General features: G+C 37.2%; 1 protein-coding gene and 1 pseudogene across 2 annotated transcripts in view; one reads left to right on the plus strand and one right to left on the minus strand.

Moving 5' to 3' along the window:
* The window catches only part of NFS1 (NFS1 cysteine desulfurase), a 39,462-nt gene that overhangs the window by 16,738 nt on the left and 8,059 nt on the right, over positions 1 to 14,665 (minus strand). Inside the window, exons 5-7 of one of the 2 annotated variants that reach the window (XM_006875707.1) lie at positions 12,790 to 12,942; positions 4,857 to 4,950; positions 4,003 to 4,137 (exon numbers count right to left, since the gene is read on the minus strand). In XM_006875707.1, the coding sequence (XP_006875769.1) occupies positions 4,003 to 4,137; positions 4,857 to 4,950; positions 12,790 to 12,942 (382 nt within the window). The remainder of the gene's footprint in view (positions 1 to 4,002; positions 4,138 to 4,856; positions 4,951 to 12,789; positions 12,943 to 14,665) is intronic. The other variant, XM_006875708.1, reaches the window with a different exon arrangement.
* Positions 1,938 to 2,437, plus strand: LOC102812382 (annotated as a pseudogene).

A 14,665-nucleotide genomic window follows, 5' to 3' on the forward strand; every position in this document is an offset into this window, starting at 1 on the left:
TGAGTGGATTTTTTGTTTGATTTTTAAAAAGCTAAAGTGGATAGAGAGAAATACTGTTAACTGATGGTACATGGAGGGGATTATAATCATTGTGATGAAACAAGGTGTATGATTTGTTGAATGTAAAACTGATGATCTGCCCTGTAAACTTTCACTCAATCCACAATAAAAATGTTTAAAAATAAAAAAAGTTATATAACCCTGTAACCAAAAAAAAACAAAAAACAAAACGTGTGTGTGAGGAAAGATAAGAGTCCCCACTGAATAGTTTTCATCTTGTCTAGATGGGTCTGTTAAAAAGAGATAGGGATAAGATTCTTATGATTCAATAGTGAGTAATTTTTATCATGACTAGTTGTAACTGTCACAAATTGTAAAGGTAGATTCGTAACAAAAACAGGGGAGTAGTTAAACTTACAGTCCAGAAACAGAGGACCCTAAGACTATCAAGGGAGAAGAGCACAAGCAGAATACAGGACCTTATCCAGAGAAGCAGCAACACCAGAGATGGAGGCAGAGACAGGGAATGGAGAGAGGGAGCAGCTGAGGACTCTAGATTCATGGGAAGAGAAGAACTAAGAGCCAGTGGCCAGGAGGCAGACTTGCAGAATGTGCCCTTTGGTGGTGTAAATTATTATATATACCTGAGTGTTAAAAAAAAAAGCTAAAATAAATAGCAAGAAATACTGTTAAGTGATGGAACATGGAGAGGATTATAATCATTGTAATGAAGCAAGGTGTATGATACGTTTAAAGTAAACCTGATGATCTGCCCTGTAAACTTTCACTCGATTCACAATAAAAACACTGAAACAAAGAGACATAAAGAGAAGAATGAATAAGAAAACAGGATCCTTCAATGTACAAGAGACATATCAAAAAGATGGAGACAGTCTAAATGTCCATCACAGAAGAGTGACTAAACAAAATTTGGTACATGCACACAATTGAATACTATAAAACTTGAAGAATAATGATGAATCTGTTAAACACCTCACAACATGATTGAACCTGAAGGAAATCATGCTGAGTGAAATGAAGTCAATGACAAAAGGACAGACATTGTATGATACTAATGCTGTGAAAAGTTAAGAAAAGGTTTTCTTGATAAAAGAAAGAGTCTATGGTGGTTATGGTGGAAGAGGAGGAAGGAAAGTTTTCATGGTGTAGAGGGTAGACAAATGTTCACATGGGTGACAGTACACAGGCAGTATACAAAAAGAGGGAGGTTGGCAGAGGAAAGATGAAGATAGCATGAGACACGGAGAAATGCAATAGTTAAACAGAACAGAGGTAAACGCTGTTAACTGTTGCTACATGCGATGAAGTGAAGTTGAATGTAAAACTGAAGGATCTGCTCTGTACACCTTCATTCAATTCACAATAAAAAGTTTGAAAAGAGCAAGGATCAGAATGGGAATAAAATTTAGTACAATCTACTAAGGAGCTCTGGTAGCATAATGGTTACGAATCGGGCTGCTAATTTCAAGGTCAGCAGTTCGAAACTACCAGCAGTTCTGCAGGAGAAAGATGAGGCTTTCTGCTCCCGTAAAGATTTACAGCCTCGGAAACCCTGTACCGGGTCGCTATGAGTTGGAACCGACTCAATGGCACTCAACAACAACAACTAAGGCCTAACAAAATTTAAAAATGTATATAACATATGAATTAGCAAACCCTCCTTACAGAAATTTCATACCAAAATATGAAAATAAATGCACAAAGATAATCACTAAGTAACCAAAGATTTTTTAATAGAGTGGGCACTTGATAAGTTCACTTACTGAATCTTTGTCTGTACCAAACAACTGTTCAGGCAGAGACTGGAGATACCATAAAAGTTAAGACAGTGGTCCCAAATTTATTATGAAGGACCCAAATTTTAAAATAACTTATGCAACAAGCTATATTTATTAAGAAGTATTTCAAGAGTCAAGATGGAGGAGTATGCACGAGAACATTGCCCCTGGCGAATTGTGGATGACTGTGGTGGGGCCTTTACGATGGGCACCATAGGTGGTGGTATCGTTCAAGCAATCAAAGGTTTTCAGAATTCTCCTGTGGGAGTCAACCACAGACAGCTATTAAAACCAGGGCTCCACAGTTGAGAGGCAGCTAGGCAGTTTGGGGAGGTCTGTTTTCCATGATTGACTGTAGTACGGTTCAAGTCCGAAGGAAAGAAGATCCCTGGAACTCCATCACAAGTGATGCCTTAACAGGAGACATACTGGCAGCAAGAAATGGACCAGTGGTCATGGTTGGGTTAGCTGCAATGGGTGGCATTCTTCCAGCTTTAACTGGAAGAGCTGGTATGTACGGGACAACATTTGCCTCTCCACAGTTTCCCAGAGGTCCTCAGTTTGCTGAAGATCCCTCCTAGTTGCCTTCAACACAGTTACCATCCTCACCTTTTCGAGACTATTAAAAATATCAATAGGAATGGTGCCCCAAAATATAACAGAATGAACTATAGTTCAAGAATGATTTTAGAAGACCACATTCCAGTCTGTTTTTAAAACCATAGATGGGGCAACTGTGGCCAAATAGAAGACATTTAGCACTTTTTGCTATTTAAAGGAACAACAGGGGTTAGGCATTAAAAGACAATGCATTTATTTATTCACACTTGGATTGCTTTTGTGAAAAGAATAAATGTCTAACATTATAAAAAGAAAATATAAGTACTTAAAAGATGAAGGACCAAATGACAAGTAACAGTGAAGCAGAGAAGTCCTTGGGGATTTCTCTGCCTGGTTTGTGTGTTCTGTTATTCAAACAATAAAAACTCCTGTAACTTGCTCTTTCTTTAAAAAAAAAAAGAAAAGAAATATTTCATTTCTCCACTTAAAACTCAGATTCAGGTATCCACCACTATGTTACTACATACAGTTCCCAAGTTCAGAGAGCAGGTACTCAGACACCATTACACAGTTAAAGATACAACACTAAATCTATATAAAACCTGAGTACGGAAATCAGGAGTTTGGATACTGAGGGATATCTATACACATATAGATAATACATACATATACTAATACATACTATACATATGCTAATACATACATATACAGTAAAGAAGGAACTCTGGTGGTTCAGTGATTACGGCACTTGGTTATGAGCCAAAAAATTGGTGGCTCAAACCTACGAATTGCTCTGCAGAAGGAAAATATAGCAGTCTACTTCTGTGAAGATGACAGCCTCAGAAATCCTGGGGGCAGTTCCACTCTGTTTTACACGGTCACTATGAGGTGGAGTGACTTAGGGCCAATGGATTCCATTAGATCACAAAATCCCTCTTTATAATATATGGGGAACTTTAGAAGACACTTTTCATACTTCTAGAAGTTCATCACAGTTTGTTCCATAATATATACACTCAAATGACATACCCTGTAGACACAGAAAGTGTACTGGCACAAGTATCACCAACAACCACAGGTCCTCACCCCAGAGCAGTTTGTTACAACTACCTCCATAATATAGAGAACAACCATCTCTTCCCAAGGGTTGGGAAAGAGGCAAAACTCAAATTTTAATACACACCTAAAGCCAATAGGGCTATAAGTAACAGAAAGGTATCCTTAAGATACCAACAGAAACACAGACAACGAAGTACTTTAGGAATATAGAGTAAAAGAAATATGAACGTCTATATACAATTTCATCTAATCTAACGTGAGACAAATACTCAAAAAAAAGAATATTATAACATAGCTATCTGCCCCACTATAATAGCTAGCTAAATTTTATATGATAAAATCTCTTATTCCTCAACCAGATTAGCCTTCATATGCCTTTTAAGGGTTTTCTAAATGGAATAGGAAGAAGGGCATATTGTACAGTAACTTCTAGGGATTACAAATGGGCAAGTATTCTTGGCAATTGCTAAATGACATTTCCATTCTACAAGGCACTCTATTTCCTCTGAAAGCAAAGATAGCTCCAAAAGACTCCAAGAAACAACTAACTGTTCAAGGGCTTACTGACTTGCATAGAGAATACCTTTTGGACCATAGATTTTGTGACCACTGATGCTCATGAGATCAATTTTCAAGTTGTTGACGTCAAGTGGAATTTTTCCAACAGCCTGGGCTGCATCGGTATGGAAATATACTTTTCTGGAACTGCAAATCCTCCCTGAGAAAACAGAGGGAAAGGTAATGTTGGTTCCATAATATAAAACTGTAATCACATCATAGAGTAAATAACTTCTTTCTCTTTGGTTTTTAATTTCCTTGACTGGAGTAAATAAGGTGGGCAAAGCAACAAGCCAACTACACGTGACATTCTGATATATAACACTTTTCCCATCTCATGAACACTGGCCTCTCAATACACCAGATTAACTCTTAGATTGTATTTTTATTTAAAAGAAGATTAACAGATCTATATGCCTAAGAGATTATAGATGAATCTCTGACTCTAAATGGGGAAAATAAAGAGATGTTCTAAACAGGAAAGATAAAGGAAAAAGGGTATGTTTTGTTCTGGTTTTCCCATCAACTATAGTGCTGGTGTAACACTGATGGATAACGAACTGGCCTGCAAACTCAGTTTGCACCGCAAGGCTGGCTGTTCAAGCTCACCCACTGCTCCATTATAGGGTTGCTGAGTTGGAATCAACTTGATGGCACATAACAATAACAACAACAATAACAAAATAAAAGGAACATAAATGGTACTGAACCTGGATTCAAACATTGACTATAACACAATATTTCCTTGAACAAAAACTTAAGCTCTTTACCTTGATTTCCTTACTGCAATTTATAATGTGTTACAGTTTCAAACCCAATCCTTCTCCCCACATAGCTTCTAAGGGTGGACAAGAATTTCAGTACATCTATGATACTAACCTATTTCTGCAATGGGCTGCTTCACGCCAATCTCATTGTTCACAGTCATGACTGAGACCAGGCTGGTATCTGGCTGGATGGCAGCCTCTAGTTCCTAAGAAAATGCAAGAATGAAGAGATCCTATATTGCCAACAGTCTTTCTTAACTCAGAATATATGCAAGTTTAGTCTTAAGAAAGGACCTTTCACTAAACACCTATTAGAATGGTTAAAATAAAAAGAGTGACAGCAACAAAGTCTAACAAGTATGCAAAGAAATTGGTAGACTGCTCATAGGAATGTCAGTATGGCAAATTCTAAAAAACGACACAGGAAATCACCACATGATCTAGCAATTACACTCTTGGACACTTATCCCAGAAAAATGAAAAATGTTAAATTCATACACAAATGTTCATAGTAGCTTTATTCATAATAGTAAAAAAAACTAGAAACAACCCTGATGTCCTTCAATGGGTGAATAGTTAAACAAATTGGTATATCTGTATCATAAAAAATTACTCAGAAATAAAATCTTAAAACTATTGATATATGCAACATTTTGAATGAATTGCTAAAGACTTATGCTGAGTATAAAAAGCAAATTCCATAAAATAATATTAAAAAAAAAAAAAAGCAAATCACTGAAGTTTTTTGAAGTGACAATATCATTATAGAAATGACATGTATTGAAGTGACAATATCATTATAGAAATGGAGACTACATTAGTGGTAATAAAAGAGCAACACAAGGAATCACTGTGGATTCAAATATTGTTATCTTCACTGTGATGTGGGTTACAAAGGTCTATGCAGGTGATAAAGCTACAAAGACACAAACACACGTGACTACAAATACAACTGGGAAAATCACAACATTAGTGGCTTTTATCAGTATCGATGTCCTAACTGTGATACTGTTACTTTACCACAGTTTTGCAAGATCTTATCACTGAGGACAACTGAATTTCTATGCTTTTCATTCCAGCTATATGTAAATCTATAGTTATCTAAATATAAAATTTTAAAACAAGAAGAGCCAAAGGTTGTCAAGGTAAGCTGCTAAAAAGAGTAAACAAGAAAGAGTAGGGTTACTATTAACAACTTGAAGGCCAGAATCACATCTGACTGAAACATTATACATCTTAAAGAAATTAATAATCAATCCATCAACATTTATTATGCCTTCCCTGATACTTGGTGATGCAGGTTCTCAATGTTATGTTCTCTCTCAGCTCCATGTTGTCTTCCTTCATTACACTTACACCAATTTATAACTGTTTTACTACAGGCAGTCTCTGAATTGTGGTGTATCTGAGACATGATTGTCTGATTTTTATGATCTGTACATATTACTAAGGATAAGTGCACATATTACTAAGGATAACATGCATAAACAATATTATAGCATGCAATTTGTGGATGTTATTCCCAGATGTTCACTAACAGATACTCAATATTATGATTCACTGTCCAAAGCACTGTCATGTATCAGGCTATGAAAACTAAAACCAAAACCAAAAAAATAGTGGCAAATATTTGACTTACATCAGAACTAACTTATGACAGTCATTAGAACAGAACTCCATCAGATGTCAGGAACTACCTGTATATATTTGTTTGTTAGCTGTCCCCTTCACTAGAATGTAAACTCCCTAAAGGTAGAAATTAGACCTGTCTTATTAATTTCTCCATCCCCAGTTGTTGTTGTTAAGTGCCGTGGAGTCGGTTCCAACTCATAGTGACCCTGTACAGGGTTTCTGAGGCTATAAATCTTTACGGGAGCAGAAAGCCTCATCTTTCTCCCACAGAATGGCTGGTAGTTTCAAACTACTGACTGTGAGATTAGCAGCCCGATTTGTAAACACTACAATACCAGAACTCCTTCCATCCCCAATACCTGGCAATAAAGAACACCAAGTGGAAAAAGGCAATATGCTAAGTATGAGAAATAAAAATGCAAAATAGCAATGAGCCTTCAAGAAACTTAGCCTAGTTGGAAAGACAGACATATGAACACAACAGAGAGGAGGCGTACAAAGTCATTAAGTGTTGAGGAAATCCAGACAAGAAAGAGATCGGGACAGATAAGAGCAGCCAAGATATCATTTGAGAGATGGGACTTCAGCTAAACTTTTTAAAAGATAGAGAAGAGTTAGGTAAGTGTAAAGAAGATAGTAAGATATCAAAGGTGAGGGATATGTAAAGAAAGACAAAAGATCAAACAGGCCAAGATACATTAAGGAGATGGATAGGCCTACATGGCTGGAATAAAGGGTTTTTAACCCCAAAAATGAAAGGTTAGTTAAATACATAAAATATAATCAGTGTAATATACCATATTAATAAAAACAAAACCCACATGATCACCACCTCAATAGATGGGGGGGAAAATTTCACAAAATTCAATCAACTTTTTATTATAAAAACAGTCAACAAACTAGGAATAGAGGGGCAATATATTAAATGACATCTATGAAAACTCACAGTCAAAATCATGCTTAATGAAAAGAGACTAAAAGTGTGCTCACCACTTCTATTCAACATTGCACTGGAAGTTACTGATGGGACAATTAGGCAAGAAAAAGAAACAAAAGGCATCCAAATTGAAAAGGAAGAAGTAAATGGATCTCTGTTCACAATTGATATGAACTTACATATAGAAAACTCTAAAGAATTCACACAAAAATTTTACAGCTATTAAGTAAGTTAGCTAAGTCACAGGACTCAGGACCAGCATACAAAAATCAGTTATATTTCTAGACACTAACAATAAACAACTCAAAAATTAAGTTAACAAAGCAATCTATTTACAACAGCATCAAAAGAATAAAATACTTACGAATATAAAGGAAAACACTGAGAATTACACAGGAATGAAGGACAACAAAGGTAAGTACTAGAGTACTGGTGTAGTGTTATAGGATAAGCACTGGACTGCTAAACACAAGGTCAGTGGTTCAAACCCACCAGCTGCTCCCTAGATACATGTATCTACAGTAAAAGCAGAAACCCTGGTGGTATACTGGGTTACGAGCTATGTTGCTAACCTCAAGGTCAGCAGTTAGAATTCACCAACAGCTACAGAGGAGAAAGATGAGACTTTCACCTACTGTCAAGACTTACAGCCTTGGAAACCCAATACAGGGTCACTGTGCATTGGAATCAAGTTGATGGAACTTAACAACAACAAGGTTAGTACTATAACATACCCAAGAGTAAGTCGAAATTTGGTGAACTTGACCTATACTTATGGCTGTAGTAGCTTAAAATATCAACCAAGAGGGAAGGAATCTACACAGCAAGGATCATTCCCATCCCCTCTGTATACAGGGTTGATAGGAATGGGCAATTTAGACACTGGCTACCTAAAACGGGGTGGGGGTGGGCCCTAAAAAGGCACGAAGTGACTGGCTTACAAGCTTTAAAGGAGTTTAGTTTTAAAGGGTGCAGGGGAAGATAGAATTTCCACTGAGAGATTTTCATCCTGTCTAGACAGGGCTGGTGAAAGGAGATGGGGATGACTCTTCTGGTTCAATAGTGAGTAATTCTTATCATGACTGACTTCGATTGTTGCAACTGTAAAGATAGAGATTTTGTAGCAAAAAGAGGGGAGCGGTTGATCTTGCAGTCCAGGAGTGGAGGACCCTGGGACCATCAAGGGAAAAGAGCAGGAGTGGAGTGTGGGACCCTATTCAGAGAAGCAGCAATGCCAGAGATGGAGGCAGAGATGACCTGGAGAGATGGAGCAGCTGGGAACTCTAGACTCATGGAGTGAGAGGAGCTGTATGCTGGCGGCTGTGGGGGCAGGCTTGCAGGGTATGCCCTTTGAGTGTTTGAATAATTGTATATTCCTGAGAGTTTTGGTGTACATCTAAAAAAAAAAACCAGAGGGAATAGAAACAAATACTGCTGAATAATGATGCACAAAAGGATTGCACTCGTTGTAATGAAATGAAATACGATAGGATGAGTGTTTCTCCCATGTAAACTATCACTCAGTTCACAATAAAAACTTAAAAAAAAAAAGAATAAGTCTAAAAGTATTGCTGCAAAATCATAGCAACCTTTATTGAACAAAAATATCAAAATGTGAGGCTACTGTTTCTCAAAATATCCTCCATCTAGGTCTCTACACTTTTGAAGGCAGTGTTTCCATCTCTCTAACCTTTCCCCAAAGAATTTGGTGGTCTCCAATTTTACAGCACATCAAAATGACAGTTTGGGTATTCTCAAGGGATTACTTTTAAATGTTCTTTGAGTTTGGGGAAAAAAAAAAGCCTGAAGGGGGAAGAACACCCATACCTATATGTGCACATGGTAGGATAGATGGGGTAAAGTTTCCCAACCAAATTCTAGGTACGCCCTCGCTATTCTCAAAGAATGAGCCAGTACACAGTCATAATGGAAAAAAAAATTCCTTGGCGTAACTCTCCTGGACTTTTTGTCAACAATACAGTTTTCAATTTTCATGAAACTTCTTCATAGTAAGCGCCTGTGATCAACCTGTATCTTTTTATTTGAAGGCACCCTAGTAAGACTAAAACAAGTGCATGAGAAAGAATTTGTCTATAGCAATCCACTGGTTGCAAAGACATGTTTAAATATGTCTTGTTTGGAATAAGCCTGTGCATGTATGAACTGGAACCCTAGGAGCAATACTTATTGGCACACCCTTAGGCAATCCTGCAACAACAGTAACAAATAATAATTTGTGAGTGAATACATAAGTAGATAAGTGTGATAAATAGGTGTGGGAGGTTTAAAGAACAATATCTGTGTGCATATATAGGTATGGTTGTAAATTTTTCTACATACATACATACTTATATGTGCTACATGTATATTCCTGTATTAGAGCATTTAGGTAGCATTCAGCTATGGTAACTTCTTAGACATAACCAAGCACCATGCAGGACAGAGCAGGAGGAAATTGGAATGATTGGTATGAGCTTTCTTTGCGGAAGGGGGATCTATGGAAATGTTCTGGAATGAGGTGGTAGTGGTGATAGTTGCACGATTTTGCAAATGTATTTTTTTTGCTGCTATAAAATAATTTATTCTTTTTTAAGTTTTTATTGTGAATTATATGGGTTGACATGGGAGAACATCAGTTTTACATTCATCCTACCATATTTTGTTTCATTGTAATGATTACAATTCCCTCCATGCATCATCAAATAACCAAAGGGTACACCCCACAGCCCTCAGCATACAGCCCCTCTCGCTCCCTGAGTCTAGTGTCCCCAGATGCTCCATCTGTCCACGTCATCATCTCTGTCTCCATACCTAGCATCACTGCCTCTCTGGGTAAGGTCCCAATCTCCACTCTTCTCACTTGATGGTCCCAGGAACCTCTGCTCTTGGACTGCAAAATGAATCACTCCCCACCTTTTGTCAAAAAACATCTACCTCTACATTTCCGACAGTCACAATCAATCCTGATGACAATTATTCACTATTGTACCACAAGAGTCTTATCCCCATTTCCTTTCACCAGCCTGGTCCCAACAGATTAAATCATTCAGTGGAGATTCTACCAACCCCTGCCCATCTGGAACTAGGCTCCCTTTTGAAAGCTTGTAAGCCAGTCACTTCTTGCCTTTATAGCCCCCCAATTTGGATAGCCAATGTCTAAGTTGCCCATCCCTGTCAACCCTGTGTACCGAGGGGGTGGGAGTGATCCTTGCTGTAAAGATTTGCTCCCTTTTTTGAGCTACTTCATCCATAAGTATAGGTAAAGTTCATCAAATTGTAGCAGGTTACTCTTTTATTTTTCCCCTCTTCTTTCTTCTTCTAGTTGAGTTCTGATCATCCAGCCAACGAAGCCAGGTCAAGTGGGTACTATCTGCAAGTATGGGTGTTCTTGTGCATCTCCCCTCACTTCATATCTGCTGGATGCTTCGCTCTCTGCTCTAGTCCTCTGTGGCCATGTCATTGCCTCTGGGCTCAGGAGTCCCTGCGTCTTGCCGTATTGCTGGCCATCCAGGTCTCCATCCAGGTTCACGGGGGTCTATTGAATGTGGTCGGGCTTAGCTTGCCACTTCATTGCTGTTTTATCCCCCTCTTCCCCTTATCAGTGACCAACATGGTCACCAGCCAGACCACACAGCTGTTCATGTATTCCCTTTGAGTCTTAGTCTTGGAAGGGAGTTTGTTCTGAGGGGAGCAAATGCATTATTTAAAAGCACTGGATCACATGCTTTAAAGGGGTGAATTTTATGGTATATGAATTACAAAGTTTTAAAATATAAAAAAGGGGGAAAATTTTCATGTAAAGGACCTTAAGATTTAGTAAACAAAATTATACTTCAGCAAAGAAAATTATACTTCATGCAAAAGAAAATGGGACTGGGGGTAGGAGGGGGAAGTGTAGGGGGCGGGTTTCTGGGATATACCCTTTGGGTGGTTGATGATGCATGGAGGGGATTGGAACCATGGCAGTGAGATGATATACGATGGAATGAATGTAAAACTAAAGTTCTCCCATGTAAACTATCATATAATTCACGATAAAATATTTAAAAAAAAGAAAAGAAAATGGGAATTCATTCAAGTTATTTGGGCAAATTAAAAAAAAAAAAATTCAAAGAATACTTTAGAAAAAAAGTCTGATAACAGTTTACATGACATACTGGAGGGTGGTGACTAAAAGATGAATTCAGGCAACAGAGCTTTACTCCAGATATAGATAAGACCAGGATGCAGCCCAGACAAGGGAATGCAAGAAAAAGAGTAACGTTAGAGACACAGCAAAAAGAAATAGCCAAAAACAAGCTGATTGAATGACTGTGAGCATAAAATAGAGGGGGAAAAAAACAACAAAAGAATGAGCAGAAGAAACAATTTATAGTTTAATTTGAAGTAAAGGCTCTCTCTAAGGGCATCTTAGGATTTGTCTAGTGATGCTGTTGTCCAAAATCTGATGATACTCTTGTATTCACTTCTCAGAATGGAGACACAGGGGTTCAAAACATTCATAGAAATGTTAAATGATACTGGTATTTTTCCATGAACTTATAAGAACACCTTCATATAAGGAAATGAGCCAAAAGAAGAAACATTCTTTAAGAAAGTCACACTCTGTGTTTTTGTTGTTGGCTTTTCAATTGTGAACTATGGAAAAGTTTACAGAGAAGATCAGTCTTCCATTGAATAGCTCATACATATTTAGTTTACTCTCACTGATTGCAGTCTCATAATGTAACAGCATTTATCACACTGCCTCCCTGTGTTTCTTGTTTCCATTCCTCCTTCTTTCCTAACCCTTCTGAACATTGTCCTTGTGTAAATGCTGCCCTTTTGATCTCAAATGGTTGATTATTCTAGGGTATTCATACCTCACTAGTGTTACTGTTCCCATTATAGACCTGTCCATTGTTTGGCTAAAAATTAAGCCATGGGGGCAAGTTCATATCCAGATCTGAAAGATTATTAAAGGGCTTCTACCAGTCTCTATTAGACCAGTAAGCCTGGTCTTTTTTATGATTTTGAGTTTTGTCCCACATTTTAGTTCCACTCTATTTTGGACCTTCTAATGTGATCCCTTTCATCTAATTCTTCTAGTCTCAGGGTTGTGGAGATAGATGAAACACACTCACTTTTGAAGGGATTGAGAACATCAGTGCAGGCAGGGAGAAGGCCAAGCACTACAATGGTGACAGTGAGTCCCTGGCATGTTACATTTGTGTCCAATGGCTCTCATACAAAGCAGGAAAGAATAACAAAGCTGAAAAAACAAGTCCTCCAGAGAAAAGGAGGATGATACATACGTAAGGAAACAGACCCTCAGGTTTTCTGACAGACCTATTTCTCTAAATCCTACCCTAACCATTAGATCTATTTCTTCAAGGGCAAGATGAGGCTAAGGAGACTCATTTACTAAAGAGACCCTTTTATTGGCTGAAGTCAAGCTTCTCCTATTTTGTCCCCTCCTGCCAAGATTCACTCCTACCTTTAGGTCAATGATTCCACTCTTCAGCACTGGAAGATAAGTGACCTGAAAGCCCTCAGCTTCCAGTGAGCGGCAGGAGTCCAAGACACATTTGTGTTCAGTCTGGGTGGTAATCAAGTGCTTTTTCCGTGACTTATAGAACCTAGCCACCCCCTAAAAATGGGTGGTGGTAGAAGGAAAAGAACATACTTAGAGAGCGTGGCAGCACTAACTATTATCCCATATCTAAAGAGAACATGGATAAAAGCAAAAAATGGTGACAATGCTTACCTTGGATTACAGGAAAAAGCTTCTCTCTGTTTTCTCTAGCTAAATAACATAGAACATGTGAAATACGGTGATACCAATACCCAAGTCTGGTAGTGTGGATGTGAAGCTCACATACTCATTCCTTACTGAGGGAAATACCTATGTTTCAATCTCTGCAGAGAATTGTTTTCAATCATACTATAAAATTTACACTTTTGTCTGATTCCGCCCTTGGGAATTTATCTTGGGGAAATATTTCAAAAGACAGACAAAGCTACAGAGATGAAATATGCTTTAACTATATTTTTCATCCTTTAAAAAAAGTAAATATTAAGTATATTCAGCAGTAAAGAAATAAACAGTAAATTGTAATAACACTACTCCATGGTAAAGAATGCAGTTATATTAAAAATGATGAAGTTCTTAAAATGGAAGACTATATATATAGTTATGTTATTAATGAAGAAAAGGAAAATAAAAAGAGTAAACATGGTATGCTATAATTCATGAAGACAGTAAACATATTTATATATCGGCATTATTTTTTTTTTTTTTTTGAAACAATACTAAAGAAAATGTTTAACAGAATTAACTTTGCAGATCAGGACTGGGATCAAAGAAAGGGAGTTGGGAGAAGACTTACCATTTTTTAAACCTTTTTTATTGGCTTTACAATTCCTACAACAGGTATACTGAATTACTTACTTAAAAAGAGGAAAATACTTCAAAAAAAAAGAAAAACAGTAAATATAAAAACTCCCAGAACTTTGGACAGTAGGTAGGCTTACAGAATGTGCCCTTTGATTGTTTAAATGATTATATATTATTGATCCAAAATAAGAAACAAAAAACAGATGGAAAAGAAGCAAATACTGTTGAATGATGATGCATGGAGGAGACTGTAATCATTGCAATGAAACGATGAGTGTAAAACTGATTTTCTCCCATGTAAACTATCACTCAATTTACAATAAAAGCTTAAAAAAAATTTTTTTTACAATAAAAACTTTAAAAATAAAAACCTAAAGAAAAAACCTCCCAGCACTTTTGAAAGCAGAATATAATACTGCTTTTAAAAATTATATTAAATTATAGCTACATGTTGTTAATTGCCTTCAAGTCAGTTTCAACTCATAGCAACCCTGTACAGGATTTCAGAGGCTTTTAAAGTTTTTGCAAGAACAGAAAGCCGCATCTTTCTCTCATGGAGTGGCTGGTGGGCTTGAACCATGGACCTTGTGGTTCACAGTCCAGTGCTTATCATATGAATCCACCACACTTCTATAAAAACTGCATAATCATGAGGAAAGGTAACATAAAAAGAAAAACATTAAAAAGATGATTTATACCTTATCTTATCTCAAATTGATTTATACCAATAATGTAAAAAACATTGTGGAGGAGGAGAGGGAAGAAAGTAGTTCAAAATTCTGTTACTGTTGTTTAAAAACAATGTAATTTAAATGATGTTTCCTGTTGTTCTTATCTTGGTTATCTATAGCATAGAATCCTCCAGTAGCAGGTAGTGTATCTATTCTATCCATCTATGAGACTAAGAGGAATTTCAGCACTCCTTGACCTCTAGATTTGGGATCTGTGGAGACTTTCAAAACAAATATTTTCAAAG

This window comes from Chrysochloris asiatica, unplaced genomic scaffold (assembly GCF_000296735.1).
Source record: "Chrysochloris asiatica unplaced genomic scaffold, ChrAsi1.0 scaffold00337, whole genome shotgun sequence".
NCBI classification, from domain to species: domain Eukaryota; kingdom Metazoa; phylum Chordata; class Mammalia; order Afrosoricida; family Chrysochloridae; genus Chrysochloris; species Chrysochloris asiatica.